The sequence below is a fragment of the Heterocephalus glaber genome, unplaced genomic scaffold (genome assembly GCF_053883595.1).
Source record: "Heterocephalus glaber isolate CG9 unplaced genomic scaffold, H.glaber_assembly_v1.0 deba00001465, whole genome shotgun sequence".
NCBI classification, from domain to species: Eukaryota; Metazoa; Chordata; class Mammalia; order Rodentia; family Bathyergidae; genus Heterocephalus; species Heterocephalus glaber.
The window spans coordinates 19,441,849-19,465,061 of record NW_028258312.1 but is presented as its reverse complement, the minus strand read 5'-3'; the positions used below and the strand labels follow the sequence as shown (position 1 = coordinate 19,465,061).

At 37.9% G+C, this 23,213-nt stretch overlaps 1 protein-coding gene across 13 annotated transcripts in view; it reads right to left on the bottom strand.

Moving 5' to 3' along the window:
• Positions 1–7,514: 7,514 nt before the first annotated feature.
• Positions 7,515–23,213, bottom strand: part of Mctp1 (multiple C2 and transmembrane domain containing 1) — a 516,544-nt gene continuing 500,845 nt past the window's right edge. For all 13 annotated transcript variants that reach the window (XM_087180712.1, XM_087180715.1, XM_087180714.1 and 10 more), the window contains 4 exons: positions 16,895–17,004; positions 12,817–12,926; positions 10,419–10,516; positions 7,515–9,469 (listed from right to left, as the gene is read on the bottom strand). In XM_087180712.1, the coding sequence (XP_087036838.1) occupies positions 9,398–9,469; positions 10,419–10,516; positions 12,817–12,926; positions 16,895–17,004 (390 nt within the window). In that variant the 3' untranslated portion in view covers positions 7,515–9,397. The remainder of the gene's footprint in view (positions 9,470–10,418; positions 10,517–12,816; positions 12,927–16,894; positions 17,005–23,213) is intronic.

Below are 23,213 nucleotides of genomic sequence, written 5' to 3'. Positions count from 1 at the left end.
TCTTGAACACCTACATTGCTCCAGATGGTGCACTGGACAGGACCCAGCTCTACAAAGAAAGAAGAAAGGTCTGTGGTCTGGAAAGGTAAACCAGGCTCAGATACTGGTAAATTTTCTAATCGTCTTCTATGTGCTGTTTTTAAAAATTTTGTTTTGTGTGTTTCTAAAATTGGCAGTGTGCTTTAGTTTTTAAATGTGGATATTCAAGAATCTGGTAGTTAAATCTCTTGATGGGTATATTAGCAATTTTATTTTTGTGTAGATTGAATACGGGGCATGCTCTACATCTTAGTGAACTAGTACCCATTCTTAGGCAGATACAGATGCATTAACACTCAGATACTTTATATAAACTCCAGAAAATGTTTGTCCTTTTTAAGAAAGTTAAAGTACATGAATAGCTTCACATGAGAAAACAATTGTTGATGGAGTGTGCAGTCCTCATGCCTTCATATACCTTTCCCATTAAGTGATGATCTTGACGAGAGCCTGTCACTGTTGCTCCTGAGTCAGAAGGACAGGGTCATCTTTGAGTGACAAGGGGCACTCTTTCCCTCAGGCATTTAGCACAGAACTTCTGCCCCAATTGCTCCTCGTGCTGACGTGCAGCTTCCAAAACTCAGAATGAAAATTGTTTTGCTAACCAATGTGGCTTGAGTTGGAAAGGCCAGTGATGGTGTTATGGGAATCCTGGCGTGCTTGGTGATGTCAAAACTGGACACGCAGAATCATGGGCTGCTCCTTGTAAATAAAACTATGTTATCAAAAGATCCACCTTGTAGGATAAGATGAATTGGGTGAGGAGGTTATACTTTGTGATTACTTGCTTGGGTAACAGATTTAGAAGTGTTTAGGCTAGAAATTAAAAGGTCGTAGTATTGTTTTACTTGTGTTTAAGCATCATTCTTTCGAGGCACTGTAAATCCCACTCAAAGACCATTTCAGAGGAAATAAATATTTTTCATAAGATATTTTTAACATCACTGGTCATTAGATTTTTTTACAGTTTGCCCTCTTATAGTAAATTCGTATCTTACACAAAATTTGAAATATATTTAACTCATGCTTCCCAGTTTATGGTAACAAAGCAACATAGACCTATACCCATGTTTGTTTCTTAAGACACATGGATTTATGTGAATTATTGGAGGAGAATATTCTGCTAAATTGTTTGAAAAAATCTTGTGCGATTTACCACACACATCTTAATGATTAACTTTTTTTCACAGAAGCATCTGCTGTTTGGGAGTATTTTTATGTTACAAACTTTTCAATATTTTCTATATTTGAAATAAGCTACTGTAGGTTTTTTAGTATTGGTGTAGTGTTTTGATTGTAAATGCATTACATTTTTTTAAAAAGCTTAAAACAACCTTAGCACTAGATATAAGTGAATTTTTAGAATATTGTTTTGATATTGAAGATACATATAACCCTCTCCCTCCCTTTTAAATAAAAAACAAGTACAGTGAACTCTCTTCTGGATTTAAAAACTATTACTGAATTAAAATCCAACAGTAATATTAACTCAGCAAAGTGACTAGTGCTCAGCTATAAAAACAGTAATCCTAATAAAAGCACATTGTTAATGCACAATATATAAATATTGTAACATACGTTGCCCATGACATAGACCCCAAAAAGGCTCTTACTCGGCCATCTATAAATAGCCATTCCCAATTAGAACTGAAGCATTTCCCCTAAATTTCTTTGTGTGTTCTGACCCCTAAATCTACTTAGGATACTAAACCCAGCTTTGGTATAAATACTAATCATCCTGCTTCCCAAGTATCTAAGTTAATCATTGAGAATGACTCACTACTTTGGAACATATGATTTAGTTCTATCAAAGAAAAAAAGTTTTAAAGAAAATGATTAACACTTCCAGAAGATAAATTACACTGAACTAAAAATTTGGAATCCAGCTTTGAATTTACACCTATCAAACTATCATTTGTCTTGATAGTAGATGAACAAAAATTGCTGTTACTTCTCCATTCTTCTGTCCCCCAGTGAAATATGTTGAAAAAAATCATTAATCTTAAAGTGGTGACAGATAAAAGAACTTGGTTTGTTGTCAGTGACTTCTCAACTTCAAGGTTAGGTCAGCAATGTGTTATGTCATGACTCTTGATAAATTTTTCTAATGATCCAAATACTTTGGTTTATAATAGGTTTTTGTTTTAAGGAATGTACATCTTGGGTATCTGATTTTGCCCTAATGATGCATTTTTCAACTTGGCATTGTTTCTCTTTCACAATGTAGAGATGAAATTCCAGAGCAGTAAATACAACCCGGTAAAGTTAAAATATGTGTTTTAAAGGACTTTCTATGAAAACAAAATTGCAAAGATGAAATCTAGGCAAGAGAATTAGGGAATAAATGGTTAGGACTTTTTTGTCTAAAGGAATCCAAAAAGTAGAAATGTCTAGGTATTATTTAATATATTGATTGAAGTTAGTGAAGGCATAAAATCAGACAGAAAACATAGAGACCATCTAATAATCAGGAATGAACTACACCTCTGAAATTTTTGAACAATTTGGATAACTATTCTATAGAAGGCTCTTTCAGTTGAAATTCAATAAAAAATACAGTAATTGGCATGGTGGCATACACGTGAAATCGGAGCACGAAGGAGGCTGAGAGGGGGTCACTTTGAGCTCAGCCAGAGCAACATCTCCTTGGTGGAGGAGGAAGACAAGACAGTACCTGTTGCGATGGTATCCGAAATCAGAACTGCTTTGACTTGTAGTTCTCAGTTCTTTCCTCGAGGTTATGTAAATCTTGATGTCTCATTTCTTATTTTCCAATCATTCTAGTTCTTTCAAACTCCCTTCCAAAATACTAAGTTCATACTCAGACATGTTATTGGAAGAAAGAGACTTAAGGGAAGGCAGAAAGCAATTTATTACAACTTCCCTGACCACCATTTTTCTTGAATAATTTTGGTTCTTTGTTAAAAACACCAAATGTATTAAACTTATTTTCTCTAAGTTACATAGTGAAAAATTCAAATATATTGCTAATAGTGGTTGTGTTTGTGGCAAAATTTTGAGTATTTTTCACTTCTCCAAGTTTTTTGAGAATGTGATTTATCTTTGTTTATAATGCCATGAACCTGTTTATTTTGAAAGTAACGCTCCTGATCTAAACTAAAAGTCAGTCTTAAAATGTTTCTAAAGTTATCTTACTTAAACTGGCACATACTGGATTTTTAAAAGAGTACAACTTTACACCATTTTTGTTAAAGTTGGATGTAACTGAACATAGAATTGGCATCGTCCAACCATACACATGTCCTATGCGCTCCCCCTTTGAGAGTGAACCTGTGGGACCTTCGTAAGCTTCATTTGCAGACGCCTTGAGCCTGGCCATGTTGGCGTGGGGATCAGGTGCAATTGCTAAAGATTAAACGTTCTCTCTCGTGTGGAGTCACAATACAGTGTTCTTCCTTTCTGACTTGAAGAAGTATTTATGGAACCTGCGCTATTCCTTGTTCTCCCATGGGTCCTCAGATTCAACACAGAAAAGGAGGGAGAAATGGGTAAGATTAAATGGTAACTACATTTATTAAAGGTGTACCTTAAATGCCTTTGAAGGGTGTTCACTACTGTTAAGAATTTTTTTCTTGTATCATCATTGATGTGAAACAAAATCCACTGTCTAACTCCCTTGTAGTGTGAATGCAGATCCAAACTGTCAGCTGTCTGTTGGGATAATTGTGAGTCTTGTCATTCTTCTCCGCAGCATACAATTTGCACCTCTAGTGTGAACACCAGGAAAGGGGCCTCTTGTATTAGGCAGTGTTTTTGTTTGGGGCTACTAGGGGTTGAACCCAGGGCCTTTGAACTGAGCTACATCCCTAGCCCTTTTTATCATTTGAGACAGGCTGTCACTAAATCACTTAAGTTACCTGGGTTGTGCTCCATCTTACAGTCCTCCCACTTCAGCCCCCCAGAGTGCTGGGGTGACAGGTGAGCACCACCAGGCCTGGCTAGGTAATGTTTGAAGTACTACAACTCAAAAACATATTGTATTTCTACCCACACGGGATACCTACATTATAACTGTAGTCCACCAGAGAGTATCCATCTGCTTGGGGATGGAAGATTTCTCACCTGCTTGTCAGAAAGCCAAGTACTTGTGCATTCTTTCATTAGCATCATTGTGCACAGGAATGAATGGGATATACCTGGTCACCTTACAAGTGTCAGTCTGTTTACTTCTGGTTAAGTTACTATCAGGTATTCCATAATACCCCCCCCCATAAAAAGTTTATTTCTGAAAATACATTTTTTCCATGTACATGCTAGAGGATAATTTTAAGTATTCAGGAATTTCAAGCAAATAAAATGGACACTTTGTTGGTCTACTTAAAGACTGCTTCTTCAAATGCATATAGTACTTGACGTTCCTGTGTGTTCCCAGGGGCTGAAGACACCCTGCTGTGGTTTGTGAGATGCGTTAATCGAAATTGAAGTTAGTCACGGTTCGGGACAAAGGTAAGAGGTATGTAGACCATTAGACCATTGTATGAGTTTGGACAGATATTAGTATTAGCTGCCTCTGCTGTTATACGACAAAGACATAAAATCACAAACACAGCCCTTTCCATACCTACAGATTTTGAGTTGGAATTGTTATAATCACCACTGTGTAAGGAAGAATATTTTACAGGGACTCTAATTATATGGTTTCCAGCTCCCAAGTAGCTTCAAGAGGATCTCTGAACTTGGGACAGATGCTGCCATTTCCTTCCTCTGTGGTCCAGCTGTCCCCGTACCCATACTTGACTGTTGTCTCAGGTCTCCAGTAATGCAAGAGGCGGGGAAGCATGGGTGGGGCAGGTGTGCTTCTTTCTGTATGAATTTTAGCATTTCCTCCAAACCTGCCAACATGTGAACCCTGGCAAAATTATTTAACTTGATTCAAGCCATGTTGAAGCTTCCCTTTAACCAACTAAAGTTGAGCCTAAATGATCCTCTTCCCTCATTACTAGCAGCAACAGCTTCCTTCAGCCAGGTCTCAGGATTTCCTCAGATCTAGTCTTCTAGAAAATACAGGATGGCTTTCAGGTACACTTGGTGACTCAGGTTGGTCACTCTTTCTTTTTTGCAGCAACATTGAGGAATCTGCAGCAAGGAAGTCTTAACATTGCAATTTTAATTTTGCTAAATATGGATAAAACTTTGGCATAACTTCTTACCTAAACCATTTCTGTTTTCCTAAAAACAAATGATAATAACCCCATTAACTGACTAGAGCAGAGCACCAGTGCCATTTGGTTACTTTTTAAAAAATTGAATCATTTTTTTTCAGTAACATTTGGAGACATATAGAACCATCATATACATTTTTTAAACTCCAGTCTTTATAAAAATACTATTTATGCATGCAATGCAATGCTTTTTGGGTTTTTTTAAGTGTAGAATGTAAAAGAGCTCAGTTGTAGAAACCAGTTACATACTTGGTTGTTTAGTTTTGTGTGCTTTTTATTTTTGGTTCTTAACCCAGAGGGCCTTGGAAAAACACAAATAGAGTCATTAAGTTCCAGCAAACCATCTGTTGCATTAATTTCCACATTCTATAAATATTTTGGGCATTTAATATCTTATTTGCATAATGTTCTTATACAGTAAGAGCTTTTTCTTGGTGTTTCTTAAACATCAGAGATTGAGCTAGCCTAAGTCTTCTGATGGGACCACTGCTGTACAAGCTGCCATTGAATTAATGTGGAAACTGAGGCAATACTTTCAAAAGTAGGGATTCTTTTCTTTCAGTGAAGTACACCAATCATCTTGTGGGAAAGAATTTTAAATGAAAGGAATGACACTATTAACTAAGTATTCAGTACGTAATTTTTTAAATCCATACTCACCTGAGAGGTTAAAAAGCCTGAATCTAGGAAAGCTAATGAAACTGGCAAATAGGCCTCTACACATTGGACATGAAAAGCTCCAGGACTTAACTACCATTTAAAAATATCTGAGGGCTTTTCAGAAAGTGTGCTGACGACTCTCTTCTATTTCTGGAGCACCAACTGCTTTATATTTTGAGGGGGCCTTTGGGGGTTTTCTTAAATTAATTTTATTGGTACATTTTAGGTATACAATACAGTTACATTCATCATTGGAAATTTGCACCTTTACATAATCTCTTTTGGGCAGGGGAATGGAGAAAAATATATTTTGTTTTTTATGCTAAGCAAATATAAAACTCAAAAGGCATTGTAAACATTTAGGCTCATCTACCAAGTTTACAAACTGAATTTGTAGCCTTTTAATAAGACTTGTTCATACAAAGTAGGCAACTTCAGCACTGGAGATCTTTGGCTATTGAGATCAAAATGCGGGGCAGGAGAAGCTCTTACAAAGTAGGAGCTTTTCTTCACTTTTAAATGCAGAATTCAAATCCTATAAAAGTTGCTTTTGAAAATAAATCAGTTAAATTTGGCTTTCACTACAACTCCAGTTTTGATATATTATCATTGGTTTAAACATTGCCTGTGATAGGGTCATATAGTAGCTATGCAATAAATGCATCACAAAGCAAAATCTCTTGGTGAATCTTCCAGCCTAGTGTATAGAATAGCTGAAAAATAATTTGGAATTCCTGCAGAACCTATCAATTTGAGTCTGGAACAGTAGTACTGTGTTCAAATGAGCAAGTAGTACTATATTTTTTAAGATGGGGGAAAAGTTAAAATACAGACAGCTAATGTATTTCTTATGGATTGTCACAATTAGCTGGCTGCCTGTAATCCCAGATATTTGGGCGGCTGAGGCTTGAGGATGGAAAATTTGAGGCTAGTGTGGGCAACTTAAAATCCTATCTCAAACTAAAAAAAAAAAATAAGTTAAAAGGGCCGGGCATGTATCTCCGTGGTACAATGCTTGCTCAGCATGCATGAGATTCAATCCTCAGGACCACCAAAAATTTAAAAAATAATTATCACAATTCAAAGGGATAATTTGTAAATACAGGTAATGACTGTCAATGAATTTACTCACTAAAAGATAGGAAAACATTTAGTAGTTCACAATAACTACTATATTTAGCAAGCCAAGTAGATTTTAGGTTGGCATCCTATCTTTTAAGATATCTTCAGATAGCTTCAAAAATCTTAAAACCAAGACAAATTAGGCCACTCTTACTTAAGACAAAAGTACACCTATGTGAGAAAGGGAAAGAAATAGTTAAGAAGTCTACTAGAGATAGTCTGTTTCAGCCTGTGAATACAGTATTTTCTAAAAGCAATGATGACTAGCCTGCATATCATTTTCATGCCTCAAGCTACATCTTACTAGTCTCTCAGCTTCACTGGATCCCACCCCTCCAAAGGAATCGAGTTCTATACGACAGTCACCATTTCATGAAAAGCCCTGTTTGTTCAAACACGTAATTTGAAATGTCCTTTATAAAAATATGGACACAATCTCCCATTGCTTGTCTCTCAGCCATAGCAACTGAAAGGAAGGAGGAAAGGAGTACTGATTGTACGTAGAAAGGGTTATTTTCTTCTGTATTTAATGTAGTGAATGTGTAGTCAACATTACCATTGAACGAAACATCTGAAACGGTACAATGAAGCAAACAGAAAGTAGTCATCTGTTAATGGTTACCCGCTACTAGATACATCTGAGGTTGTAGAATATCAGGCTCATGGACGTCTGTAGACAGTGTCAAGCACAGAACATAAATCTCACACAAGGCATAATCAAAAGTTATTTGAAACAAATTATCTCATCAGTAAGTTCTAGTAACATCAACTTCATAAAGTAATATGTTTTAGCAACAAACAGTGATGGTATGCAGATGTTGTCTTAAACATGATGCACTAAGGTCAAAGCCTTTCTGTAGAAAGGGAATTTAATTGACATTCTTTCAAGCATAGTATATAAACAGATCAAAATAGTTCTATTATAAGAAATAGTATTTAACAACATATATCCAAAATAAAAATACTTTAAAAATCAGCTTTGATGAGATTAAATTTAAAGAATCTTTCTTTAGAGTGAAATATGTTTCTTGCTTCTGACTTCTCTGTGTTTTCCTGCATTACCCCCGCCCTTACTCCATCTCAGTCTATTATTAATAAAGTAGTGCAAAAACATTGTCTGCAGCAGTTTCCTCCATGTTTAATCCCCTACCGAGTCAGAGAATTAAGACATTCTCACTCACTAAATCAGAGATATTTTCCCTTGACGTGCCAGGGACTTAGGTAGAAAAGCTGCTGTAAAAGTCTGGTGAATGCAGTTTTTAAGTACAGATTCTATGGTAAGCAGTGACACATTTTTAAAGGCACCCCCCATACACAGTTTATTTTACAAAACAGGTTTTCATGCATTCATATTATCAAGAATTTTTTCATAAATGAATGTAATGAAACACTGGTATATTAGCACACCGCATTCTCCTCTACATAAAATTCACACTAACAACAGAAATCATGGTATGCATTAAAGCACTTCAGTAACCTAATGAGAAAGCTAGTGTTTTTTTCTTTTCTGTGAGAACACTTGAGTATGAAATATTTTTAGATGCACAGAGGTATAATTTGACATCAAAAGCAATGTGGGGGTTTTTTACTAGTATTTTTGATAACAATTGGGTTGCTAATTTGATAATTCAGTATAAATTAAAGTAGTGGTAGATATAAAAATTCAGATAGGCAATCATTTATAAACCTGGCAGTATTTACAACATGGAGTCCTGGAGAGATTTTAAGGTTTGGGATGGAATGATAGAAGGTTTGTAAGCTTTCTCTACAGGATCTCAGGTTCTCTTGAAGGGATGAATGTACCTGTACTCATTTGCTTAAAGTCAGCCTGCTCATACCTAATTAATCTGCATAAGACTGAGGTTCTGGTCTATGTTAAATTGAAATGCATCCTTTCCATTATTCAGGCTTTGGGATTTTTCCCCTTTTGAAATGTACAAAACATAGAAAACTGCAATGGATTACTTTTCAGATAAAAAATGGTCACATTTAAAAAAAACTTTAAAATCAAATGGACATTTACATTTTATGTAGATTTAATCAGAGCACATTTGAGCATTTAATCTAATATTCTGGTTCTTCCACTTGTAATTAGAGAAGTGTATATCCTTCAGTGTTATCACCCTTAACGTTTGTTCTTTCAGCATTATATTATTATCCCCAGCTAACAAGGCTTTCACATGGTAGTAGCTAAACCTTTCTCAAGTTGAGTCTGTACAACAGAAGTATATTTTCAAAGACATATGCCTTTGTACACTATTTACAAATTCTCCTGATCATGATAAAAAGGCAAAATAAATAAAAAGCAGAAAGAAAGGAAATGCTGCCGAAGCGGAAGGCTTTTCCTTTTATCTTCCCAAACAGATGCTGGTCTCCTCAGTGCTGGGAGCTGGCTAGCCAAGATTGTTTTTCTTCCTTTTATATGGGCTGTGAGAAGGATCCGGTTTCAGTTCTTGGTATTGCACCTGTTTAAACAGAGTTCAGAGAAAGACTGGTCAAGTGGCCACTTTCTGGCAAGGGAAGGAAAAGCAAAGGAGTGAGACAGTGCTTGGGAGAACGTGCTCACTCTAGAGGCTGCATGGGGTCTGCAGCTGGGATGCAAACAACAATAGAATAATGGAGCCCGAGTCAGAAGGGAAATCCTTTGGGGAAACTTCAAGATGCCCTGATGCGAACTTTGAGTAGGGCCTAGTGTCTTCATTAACCAAAACACGTTACAGTAAAAGCTGAACCACCTCAATCTGTTTGGAAGGACTGGATAATGGTTCTTTGCAGATTATTTGTTGAATACAATCTCAGTCTCTATCCATCCTGCTCAGGCGTATATCAAATGAAAAACTCAACTGAAACAAGGGAAGAAGTATCCCTACACCTCACGTTCAAGATTTTGTCAATTATGGGTTAACAGCCCTCAACTGCAAAGATTTCAAAGGATTTTTGAGCTGTGTCCCAGTCTTCAAGGGGCGGTTAGCATCTTCCTCCTCACTCAGCTCCAAAATTTTTATCTTTAAAACTCATTTAATCTGCATATTCCAGGAATTCTTTTCCCTTAAATGTCCACTGATACATTTTGCTTTCATCATCTAATATTCTTTATTTTCTCCCTTCAGATCATGCCGAGGCCCGCTCATAAACTCCAGCCAAACTTGGAGCAGGATTCTCCCTGACAGCTCTGCTCTGTGCAGCCCCTACTCAGTCTCCCACTTTCCATTCTTCTGGGAGCTTTCTCTTGGGCAACATCTCAAGTAGGCTGAAGTCTTGACTGGTAAAATCTGCCACCAGCTTTAGTAATGTTACCAGGCTCTTCTAAAACATATGACATTAAGTGGAAATGAAAGTTAGAACCCAGTGCCACACTACAGCCCAATAACAACAACAATAATAATAACAGCAATAGTAATAGAACCTACATACCACTTGTACATCTGAAGGGACTCTGGAAAGGAAGTCAAGTAGTTCATTGTTATCAATTGCATATGGGCTCCGAAGCTTTTTTGTAAATTTATTGATGCCTGAAAAAGTGATGGGTCAACATTATTGAAAACTCTATAAAGTTTGAATTATATAAAACAAATCTCTGGCAAAGGTGTTAGAGTGATTGGAAGGTCTAGTTTGTATGCCCCTGCCCACCCCTGACCCTGACTAAATGAACCAACAGCCCAGGTATATAGCCCACCCGCAACACTCATTCCAATTTCTTCCTTCTCTCCTCTTCCCGATTCAGCTGCTGCTTCATTTTTTCTCTTTGCACTTTAGTAACCTCTTCCTAGCCCGAAAGGCTTTCCATCTGGGAAGCAAAGGGGGCTACCTAGAAGGAATGAACAACGGTCCCCGCCTAGTGTTAAAGTACTTAGAAGCCTTGCTTATGTTTTCCAACTATGATGCAACTTGTCTTCCTGCATTGAGACTGAGATTGGTGAGACAAGGAAGTCTGCTGATTGGGTTCCCCTTCCTCAAAAGATACATCTCTTAAGCAAGCTAAACGTTTAGAAGACACATGACCTTGATTTTTTTCAAACTTGAATGGAGGACTGCCACTAGCATTTTGAAAAATAAAGATTACACAAAATCAGTTTCACACTATTAAAAACTGAACCATACCATCCGGACTAGAGCATCCTGGCTTTTCCTCATGGAGTTCATGTGGAATGAGCCTCTGGAATCTTGAGTTCGGCCTCTGTCTCCCTGTGTATGACCTACGTCTTAGATTTCGGGGTAATATTTCAGCAATCACCTGCCGCTAAAGGAATGCTGTTCTCGTTTTATTTCATTTGATGACTAAGAGCCCCAAACACATTCTCTAAAATTACTTTTAAGACAGCTAGCCAGGGAGGCCACCACAGGTTATGTAGCCAGATGTCTGCTATGGCCCCAGTTTCTAAGCACCTGAGGAAATGAGTCGGGGCATGGGGACAGCCACCTGTGGCACAGAGCTGTATAGGCAAGTTGACCCCAGACAGGTTAGAGTTTATAATCTGCCTGTGTGATGCCCTACCTTAATTCCTTCAGTGAAACAGCATCTGCTTTAAATATCAGAGAAGGATGAAAGATGGGAGCTTCAATGTACAATAGGAAGCAAGAATATGACCCAAATGCCTCATCCTTTGCATAGTGAAAGTACTGTCCTAAAGGAATTTCTGTAAATTGTAGAAATTAGCAAAGGAAAAATATCACTACTTCACCCACTCCATCCGGGACCTAAAAGGTAATGAAGGTGGTGATGAAGGCTATGAAGGCCTGCTCAAGATGACAAGATAGGCCAAGAAGGAGGGGAACTACGAATATGAAATCTGAAGCCTTGAAAACACAAGGAATCCACTTGCTTTATTTCAGTATATTTCTTTTAAAGCCTTGAAAAGAAATGAATGAAAAAACTTCCTGTGATCTTTTTGCTTTCAGTGTAAACACAAGTTTTCTGAAGTTAAGGCCCATTTTAGTTCTTTGTATTTTGAATAGGTTTAATCCATCTTAGGTATATGTGTATCCAGATAAGAGGCAAGTAGAAAATTCTTCTACCCAGTCTTGTTTATATCATTAAACATAGCAGTTCATGATTTATATTATATATTTATATGTTAGTAGATCTTTAAGACTGAAAATAGGGCTTTCCAAACCAAACATGTCATCAAGAAAGAAAGAAAGAAAGAAAGAAAGAAAGAAAGAAAGAGAGAAAGAAAGAAACCCAAAGAATGCTGCAGCAGACTACCTCCTAAATAGCATCTGGGTATATAAGAATTATTGGCATGCAGAAAAACTGCATTACAAATTAGGGCCAAAAAAGTAACCTTTCAGTAGGTTTCTATAGAAGTATTCTTGCTCAGTACACATACAACAGGGTGCTTTGTTTCTGAGGAGCCTATAAGTGCCAGCGATCCTGAATCCTAAAGGTGACCTCTTAAACAGAAGGCCATGTACTGTATTATGTTTACATATACTTCAACAAGATAAAGTACCACAGTGAAAAAGCATATTGTTCTAAATGCACCATATAGATCGAAATGCCTCTGTTGGCATATAAGTGGTGTAAATAAATCAGAACGATATCTAGACAAAGCTACACTTTGATATATGAAGAATCTGCACAACTACATGTTTAAAGTATGATGAAACCTATGGTGCCAGATAAGAAAAATGCATTTTGCAGGTAGACCTAAATCTTCATATTGTTGAGATTTTTAACTGACCTGTCTCTTTTCATCATGGAATGGCTACATGACCATAAATATGGGGGACTACCGACAGTGTAACTCACCCCTTAAAAAGAGTTTATTCTTAGCAGTTAAGACAGGTTTTTAAAAAAGGCTTTACTTACCCCAGACAAGGACAATGTATCTCAGTGGAATGAAGTATAGGATGAGTGTGAACACACACAGAGCCACAATGGCCAGCCAGCTCAGGAAGGGCACAGTCCAGTTGAAAGTACTGAATGAGAAATGAGCTTATCAGCGATCTGAGCACTTCACACCCTTTTCACACAAAGATTAAAATAAATGTGATTCTGACTAACTTGGAACCAGTTATCTGCTTTTCCTTCTGGGATAGAAGCCTGCTGTAGACTCCCAGAGGACATAGGTTAGTATAATCTCAATTCCCTGAACACAAGACCCAAGGAAAGCATTTTGCTTCCAACCCTACCAGACTGTCCTGGGTGACTTCAGAGTTTAAAACCGTGGCACTACTTGAGTGAATACCCACATGGTAAAAAGATTTTTGTTTTCTACTGCTGAAACTACTACTGAGTCTTGTTTGGTTTAATCTTCACGGGGTGGAACGGACCTGGGTCTGCCCTTCTTCTACCAGCTCTCAGCATTCCCACACTGGAAATAAAATGTTTCCAGCAATTGTCTATAGATGTAAATCTTAGACTACTGTGTAAACGCTGTGAATTTTAGAATTCCTTAGAGGAATACTCACTTTCTACCCAGCTATGTTTCAGAAGGAACTGGAAATCGGGAAATGGGGACAAAGTAACCTGATAAAACTTCACCTGCTTCTCAGAAACACATGTGTCATTCAGAAAGTCAGCAGTGTTTTACTACCCTCCCTGCAGGACTTCTGGAACATGGAATGTAATGGGTCTGTGGAATGAACTGTGAAGAGGGGCAGGGCAGGACTGATGGGTCTACAAGGTTGATCCGGCTGGTGACGGATACGTGAGGGGCTGGGTCAGAGAAGCCAGATGGCATTGACAGACAGCACAGGAACAAGAACAAAAGCAGGATCTGTGAGTAGAGGGAGAGGAAGGTACAGAAGATAATAAGGAGACGGGCAAGAATTTACGTGGGACAAAAGGGAAAAAGAATGGAGGAAAAAAAGGCAAAATAATCGTGTAGAATATTTTCTTAAAGATGGTATAGAGAAACAGGGAGATGGAAAATGGAAAGCACGATTACTTAAAGCTTTTTGTGTAGAAGTTCTGTGGTGAACCTGATAGTTTTTAAGAAAAAAAATGAAATTAGGTAGTAAATAAAATCACAGGTGCCCCTAAGGATTGATACAAAAATATATCACCATTTACAAGCACATCACTGCATTCTTTCAAATATCCCTAAAGTTCAGCTACCAAAGAGGAACTAATATGTAGTGTTGACTGGCCCTTGAGCACAACCATTTAATGAAAAGAACCAAGAAGCTGGCAAATGTGTGTTCAAAGCCTGGACGCTTGTTATGTAACTTGGATGAGTCAGTCTAACTGGATTCTGTTATAGGATTAGAGATGATCCCATCTCTTTAGCCCTTCCACTTTCTACTGTGTAACACCACAGCTTTCATTGTATCAAGGAAGGAAGACTGCTCATGATGGTAAATGTGTTTATGTGAATTAAGGTGTTATTATTAGAGCTAATGAACTGTAGAAGTCTCAAGTATGGGCAGTTGGAAGGGTGCCCAAGTTAGTTCAGAAAACTAAGAAATTGTACATGATACAGATAAATGTCAGTGTTGATTTCTCCTAATTTCTTGGTAATGGACATTATAATCATTTGGAGTTGGGTTTGTTCAGGGCAATTTTGATACAATAAAGGATGATTGCTAAGAAGTATTTTTTTTATACAGCTCCTTAGCACAATGCTTAAGCACAGTTCCTTAGTTTTGGGGCATGTAGCTTGCTTTTTGTATGTACTGTTTCCTAAAATTGACTTTTCGAGTAAGCAATCCGAAGTCGGACCAGTCCAATTCTCCTGTTTTCAGTAACCCTGGAATCTGGCTTTTTGTCTTTGTTTCTTTCCTCTCATGGTCAGGCAGAGTGAGCATCCTGTGGTTGTCAGCAGGTAAGAGATCAGACCTCCCTTCCACACCCGTGCTCCCTTTCCTCTGCCTGCTTGTGGACCGAGCAGAGGCTGAGGGTCTGCACGCTCTCCTATGGCTTAGTTCAGAGCCATCCACTCCGTGTATGTGTGGGCACCAGCACTGCACTCCCAAAATCTTCTCCTCTGGGCAGCCCCACCAAAGGGCTCCCTGTGTTCTCCTTACTCCTATTGGAAGGAGAAATGGTATAGAATCCTCGCCTATGGAGCTGATGTTAGGGGGAAAAGCTTACCTTTTCTATTCCACACTTTGTATTCTGGAATCTAAATCTAGAATATGCTCTTCCCCCCAAAAGAGTTGCAGTTCAAGAAAGTTCTGGAATGACTATGTAGTAACAAGATATGGTATTTATAGAGGCTTTTCATTGCATGCTTAAAGATTGCTTCTGTATCTGCTTTCTGCATAGATGCTTTTGATCTCATGTAAACCCAGGGGAGTTCACTTTTTTAATACATAAAACATTATTGTTGTGCAAAAGCAATGGCTCCTACAAGACTCATGGGATCCTATGCCATGAGCATGGAAAGTTCTATAAAGCCTGGGTTTCCCAAGGCTGTTCCACCACCATCATCCAGTCATATTCTTGCCCCAGCCATCATGTTCCGCAGCCAAGCACCTGTTCCGAGACCTCCCACTACGGCCTCAGAGCTGACCCAGGGTCTTCCAGTCACAAATCAGCACACAGTGAGCCCCAGAGAATGAACAACACTTAACAGGGAAATGCCCCAAACTTAGGCTTTCACTCCGTGCCTCAGTGGATAGGGCACAAAGGACAAGGGAGCATTCTTAGAGGTAGAAGTAATAGAGGAAGAAGGAGAGAGAAAAGATGTGGGAATGAATCTTTAGAGGTCTGAGACTGAATGTTGCTTAGGGGCGCATTTGGGAGTGAGAGGGAGGCCATTCTGTCTAATATATGAAAACTGAAAACTCAGCACTTGTCCATATGTGGAGATATATTAAACAAAAAATTATACAAAATAAAATGCATTAGCCCCTGCCACATGAAAGGCACCAGATGAATGACTCACACCTTGAGTTTAAATAATTTACTTCTTTCAAATTCTATGTATGTTCAAGGATCTAAATCTGCAGAACACTTTTGGTTATGAATAATAACCAGTGGGTAGATATATGAAACTGGGAAAATACAGCCTCATTCAGAGACACAGCACCCTTTCTTAACTAGACAGATCATTAACAGTTGCTTGAAAGGCCAGTTTCACAGATTAGTGTGGGGCCTAATAGTCCCTTCACTCATAATTACTCCACATCTACCTTATTGTTTTTATAAATAATAATGGTTTTGAAAGCATTAGTGAATAAAATTAAAGTAAAACAGTATAGGAATATCAATTTCTTAATTTTACATTAAATCTCAATGAAGTTACGTTTATTTAAAAATTAAAGAAAAGGGATTCAATTTCTTTTCTTTTCGGGGGGATTCAATTTGTTTTTTTTTTTTGTGGAACCAGAAATCGAACTCGGGACCTTGTGCTTGCGAGGCAGGCGGTGGAACCACTGAGCTAAATCTGCGGCCCTCAATTTCTTAATTATAAAAATTTAATGATTTTCTAAAGGACAAAGCATTATTTTATTGATAATTATGATATCAACTATTAAATTTGAAAGAACTTAATAATTTTTTGTAGAGCGTTATCACATAACAGAAAATTTTAAAAGTTTAGAGTAGCTTGATGAGAATATAATAGTCCAATAACAAAATGCAGGTGTCTGAATTACCTGAAATCCTCACATAGCTTGGGTTTGTTTTTTTCTCGGATTTCATATTCCTTTTAAGAACAAAGTCTTTCACGATGAACAATGTGCTAAAATTTAGGACAGTGTTATTTCTTCAAAGCTACAAGTATGACTTCTTTCCAATCAATATGTTCTAAATTTCGGGGAGGAAATTGACAGAACTTTCATAATACCAAAGACCGGCAGAAACCAAATGAATAATGAGGAAATGGAGCAATGGCTCACCCAGGAGTCTCTCCTGCCAGAGAAGAGGTGGCATTTCACCCTCCAAGTGACAAACGGACACCCTGCCCCCACATGAGGTCCCACATGTCAACGTCACTCACTTCTTTATCCTTTCGCCAAAGGAAGCCACTTCATCTAGGATGTTCTGGACACTGACACATACCTCCTGGATGGCATAGATTTTATTGATAAATCCCTTTTTTTCACTGTCCTGAAATGCAACAGCAACAAAAAGAAATTCTTTATGAGTAAAAGATGTTCTTTAATGCTTCAATTCTTTAGGTTGTCCCTTCCTTGTATTTTCAAATTTAAATAAACCACTATTTCTTGTGTGTCTATGCATAGGATATTAAGGGTTGAGGAGGAAAGGGACCCAGCACGGTAAAACTGTGTGACTAGTAAAGGTGGCTGCAGGATAGGAGCCTTGAATGCTATTGCTTTGACCCTGATGAACAGAAACTGTGGAGTGGAGTGCTAGCTGCGAGAGGGGGCAGACCTCACAATTACTCTATCTGGAATTTGCACTGACCCAAGACCTACCATGACTCTACCTAGCACACCCAGTTTCTTGACCCTACCACCCACAGACCTAAGTTGGATGGTAGCTCTGGATAGCTCATCAGCAGAAAATGCTTCTGTGCAAATGAGAAGACCTGTGAGCAATGAAAATGGCAAAAAGTGACAAAGGCGACTGGAACCCATTATGTGACACTTGCTAAACTACCTACATTAAGCTTGATCCCCCTCTTTAAAATAACACTCTTACATGTTGTACAGTAGCATATGCCATCAGTCATGGCTCTAACCAAGCACCCCACCCTTTTTGTACTTAATTCTTCAGAAATCTTATGCAGAATTTTAGCAAGCTAGTGTGCCCCAGGGAATGAGTGGGTGGGTGGGGACTGAGCATAAAGCTCTCAGGGTGATGTGAGCCTCGGGCACATGTGGATATTCTATAATTTTAGACCCAGAGGAAAGAAATTGTGGTGGCCTTTCATGAATACAAATTCTGCTTAGTAGCCTGGCATCACAGGCACATGCCTAGGCTGTGTGGTGGAGACCATCCAACCCTCTTTCCATGACTCCATTCCACCATGCCAGCTCGAATGTCTATGGAAATGTAGATCCAATTTCATTACTTTTAACTTCTTTTGAACACTTGCATGCTATGCCAGAACACTTGAGACCTCATGTGGCAGTCAGTGCTCGCTGAAAGCAGCCAGGAAGCTAGAATAATAATGTCATGTTGCACATTTACATACTGACTTTCATTTCAGAAGACTCTAAAGCACTTTACACTGTGAATACTCGGCCAGGGCTGGCACGGTGCCACCCAGAAACCATGGGTAAGTGAATCACAGGTGTAGGTGCGTCCTCCAAGGACAACAAGGTACACGGGGACCACGGCAGGAAGGCCAGATTTATAACTTGATCTTTAGTATAGATACCAGTTACTCAGACTTTCATTTTAAATTTAATTCCCATGGGAGACATTGTCGACATTATTCATCTTGCTTATCGCTTCTCGGCCTTTTGGCTAAGATCAAGTGTAGTATTCATCTTGCTTATGCCAAAACAGATTGTCAGACAATGAGGTAGATAAGAGACATAGAACAGTATGGGAAACAATCAGCATTCCCAGCTATCTTCAAAAGTCATCCTTGCCTTGATAGACTTGCATGCATCAATTTCTTATCATTTCTCCCTCTCCATTTAATAAAACAAAATGCATTAATTTCACCTCTGCACTTTAGAATAAAAACGAATAGCCAGTGACTCTTGTCACTTCCTTTCCTAACTACAAAGTTAGTCTGCCTACCCCTTTCTATTCTCATCTCAAGCACCAATGAAGTTCACTTATGTCTATGAAGCAAAGTATCTTTATAAATGACTTATTCTGTATGCAGCAAAATAAACTGGAGGGCTCAGGGTGTGTATTAGTGGTAAAGCATGTGCTCAGGATAGGCAAAGCCCTGGGTTCAATCCTCAGCACCAAACAGAAAAAGAAAAATAGGTCATTTCAAAGCACGCTAGTGGAAGTCCAGTAACAATAAGGTCTTTCTAGTTCAAAATTATGTGAGAAATATTTCTTTCACAATAACAGAATATAAAATACTTGAGCATAACCTTAACAAGAAATGTGCAAAAATCTATGTGAAAAATATAGAGACCATGTTTATATGCTACAGTATTGACTATTAAAATCCTTTCCAATTGAATAGATGGGAAACAGATTTTAATATTCAGAGTAAACTGAAATGGGGAGAAGTTGATAAAGTGTTTCTAAAATTTGTTTGGAAAATTAAATGGGTAACTACAGTCAAAAAGTTGTTTTTTATAAATTTATTTTTTTAGGGGCCAGGGATTGAAGCTGAGACTTCCAGAATGCTAGGCAAGTGCTCAACCACCGTGCTATATTCGCAGCTGGCCCAAGAAAGTTTTGTGAAAGAAATACTGAGAAGCCATTTAGTGAGCCAGGTATCAGGTGATTAAAACGAGAGGCAGGCATTGAGAAGCTGTCGTGCAAACAAGGGACCATCATAAAGAAGGAGGCATTGCTTATGCCCCAGGCCTGGCTCATTTTAAAGTAATTTTTAAAAGGTAAAAAAGACAATAAAGGTAAGTTCCTTACTAACCTTGGAATAGGAAAGAACTTTCTAAACATGCAAGCAGTAAATCACAAAGGAAATATTTGATAGCAATAGTTACATAAAGTTAAAAACTTTCTCTCAACAGTCATCAATTTAAAAGACTGGGGCTGGGGGTACAGCTCCGTGTGTCACATGGGTGATTCACTGAGTTCAGTCCGCAGTATCATCAGAAAAACAATTATAAAGGGGAAAAGGTTGCAAGAAATATGACAAATAATGAGATGATATTCCCATTGTATTCAATAAACATCTGAAAAACTTTCTTTGCTGTTTTGCTTATAATAACAAAACACCATTAACATGCTGAATGGGATTAATTATGGAATCAGAAAATATCGAGAGTGTAATGACAACAAAAGTATTGATGATTTAATAGAAATAAAAAGTGGGAAGCAAATGTGATGCATAATATAATCCTAACATTTTAAATTGCTAGACTGGCAAAAAATAAAAGGATTGCATCAAAATATTCAGATAATGGAAGCTCCACTTTGCACTCTCCAGTAAGATTCCAACTCTGCAATAATATGTCAGAAATATTTTTTTGTGGTACTAGAAATTTCCCCTATTATTAAAGGAAGGACAGAAGAAATAAGTGAGTTAGAACTTATCGAGGATGATCTTACTGTCATACTTTTATTCTATTTTTTCTTACTGTATTTTTTGAGACAGTTGTTGCTTAGTTCAGGTTGATCTTGATTATATTGCCCAGGCTGGCCTTGAACTCATGGCAATCCTCCTGCCTTGGCCTCCTGAGTGCTGGACTTACAGGTATGCGCCACCACACCAAGCAGCTTTTGCATTTTTATAAGCTATCTTAAGTAATTTTTAGAAAGAAGTAAAATATAAATAAAAGTAAAATGCTTTTCAAACAGCCAATCCAATCCTCACAATCATCCTACAGTTTTTTTCTCCACTGTACAGAGGAAGAAACTGAGGCTCAGAGAAAATTGACAGAGCTTGGATTGGGACTAACTGGCTATCTTCAGAGTATGTTCTCTCCATATTAAACTGTATGTTCCTCAGTTTCAGTTCTTCCCCAGGATCTCAGTGGCATAAACAACAAGAAAAGATTTGAAAATGTTTATGAACTCCTAGAGAGCATGATCTAGCCTTGAGGCACATCATGCAGCTGAAATCCTCAGCAAGAAAATGAAATCCAGAAACTGGATTCAAAGGTAAAAAGACATGATGCGCTTGAAAGGCAATGAGCAGGATTCTCCAAATATGTAAGGTACTTCTGTTGATGTCCTGTGCAAACAACCAGCTTTAAGGTCAACAATGTGGTATGTAATATTTATTAAATACAAGAACTTCATTAGTAGGAAGTCATTTAAGGAATCTACAAAGATAATTTTTAGTAGATACTTGAAAATACCAGTGTTCATGTGTGATTATTGGCTAATATTCTTTAAAAATCATGCTCACTTTAAATTTTCTTTGTTTCTCCTGCACCCCAGCCTGCCACCACTCCCACATCCCTGGGCACCAAGGTCTAAAATAAGGTGGCCTGTCTAGAATGCTGACGAAGTTTTGCAAAGCAGAGGCTATGGGGTAAAATTTTTATTTTAAAATCTCTCTCACCAGATGCTGTATTCCTCCACTGTGGTCTCCAACCAATGAAGTAATTACTCTTTATACACAGTATATGACCCAAAACTGCAATGGGTAATGGAATTGCTCTGTGTTGCATTCCAATATTTCATACTTTTTTTCCCTAATGTTCAATACTTTATTAGTAAAGAATAAATTGGTACATTTCTTTTATTGTCGTTTTTGCTTTCTTTTATAAACCAGCTTGGATGAAAGAAATATCATAGGGTAGTTAATCATCCACAGGCTTGGTAGTGGCACTGGTTTCTTTAAAAATGCATTATTAAGATTTCTTTGGAAGATGTAAAGACATTCCCCATAAAAACAGCTATCACTATAAATCCGAGAACATGTGCGATTTATATCATACAACTACATGTAATGATTCTGTGTACTTTTTTTAAAAAACTTGCTTATTAGATTTTAAATTGTCTGCAAAACATCAATAACTACAAAACTTGAATTACAGTCATTCTCTAATATTTGCCTATTTTAATAGCTTGTATCATAACACAAAGTTAACTAGATTCTCCCAAAGAAGAAGCTACTTCCTAGCACTGAGATATTTTGGAAAATTGGAAGACCTAAAGCATCAATAGAAGTACCTTACATACTTGGAGAATCATGCTCATTGCCTTTCAAGCCAAAATAACAGATGCCCCCTTTCATTGATTCTGTTCTGAATAGGAAGAAGAAGCCAAAGCGACAGGCACCAGGGGTGTGTATTCTGGGACTGGTTGCTCGCGCTGGGCTGCATCCTGCCTCAGTCACTAATGCATTTCGGGGCCTGCCAAGGTGGTCACTGGCAACCCAGCTCACTCAGAATGTGAATGTGTTGAATACCTGCGCTATGTTGATCACAGTCAGCAGGTATATAGAATAGGTTGGCTCCAGGTATTACTATTAAAAATGATTTCCCTTTCTAGGCTTGAGGGAATACCACAAGAGCAAAAGCGGGGCGCTATTAAATCTCATGCCCAGTAAACAAAGATAAAATGGAACTGTGCTAACAACCCGGGGGATATGGTCATGTTTTTCCTGGAGGAAGTGGTCAGAGTTGAGATTCCTTCTACCTCAAAGAACTAATCTTGCTTATAATTTTGTTTCTCCTACAAAAGCCTTGCTGTATAATTCTGGCCAAAGTTCACTGATAAGTGTGATATTTGTGGAGACAAAATTAGTTTATCATTTGTCTTCTGTAGACATGTATAGCTTCACATAGCACGAAATCTACAGTTGTGCTTGGAATGTGTTTATATCATTACGATTTATTTTTCATGTGAAAAATGGTTTAGGTCAACCACTTTTTCTAGTCCATTTGGTAAAATGCAACTCAGTTCTGAACTTCTAACCTATGGATTTGTGGTACACAGCAGATACAGGCACACAAAGAGGAGAGGAAATGTTTTCTCCGTGCCGTTATTCCTTCTTTTTCAGATATAGAAAACTACATTTCAGCCTGAAATCTAGAATACTGAAATTCTCAGAGAACAGCTTGGCAGCTTGCAGAGTCCCTTGGCTACTGAATCTCATCGAAGTGTCTTACTCGGTTCTTACTCTATCAAATCTTACCCAGTTGACTCGGTGTTTGGCTCTTTTCCTGATATGAGCCTCAAAAACCAGGATCCCTCCGCTGAGACAGTGAAGGATTTGGAGAGATATTGAAGGTTATGAGGCGAAATGGACACCATGTAAAGTGTACTTTTCTCGTAAAAAAATAAGACAATTCTTAAAAATATCTGCATTTTGGGGTTATAAGGAGGATGACATTGAATAAGATAATGCATACACTTTTTATTTAAGACTGAGGATTGAGCCGAGGGACTTCACACTGACTACATCTCCAGCCCTTTTTTGTTTTTTAATTTTGAGACCAAGTTGTACAAGTTGGATTCAAACTTGCAATTTTCCTGCCTCAGTCTCCCAGAGTGCTAGAATTGCAGGCATGCACCATGATGCATGGCTTGAATATAATATACATGTAAAGCTCCTACTGCAATGCATAGTAAAAAATAAACTGCCTCATAGTAGTAGAAGTAGTAGTAGTAGTAGTAGTAGTAGTAGTAGTAGTAGAGTAGTGAAACTATGGATACAACTCTTTAACAAAAAGAATTCAAATTATTTTATTCATTTTAGCGTATATTAAAAACAAAAATTTGAACTCTTCTAGGGGATT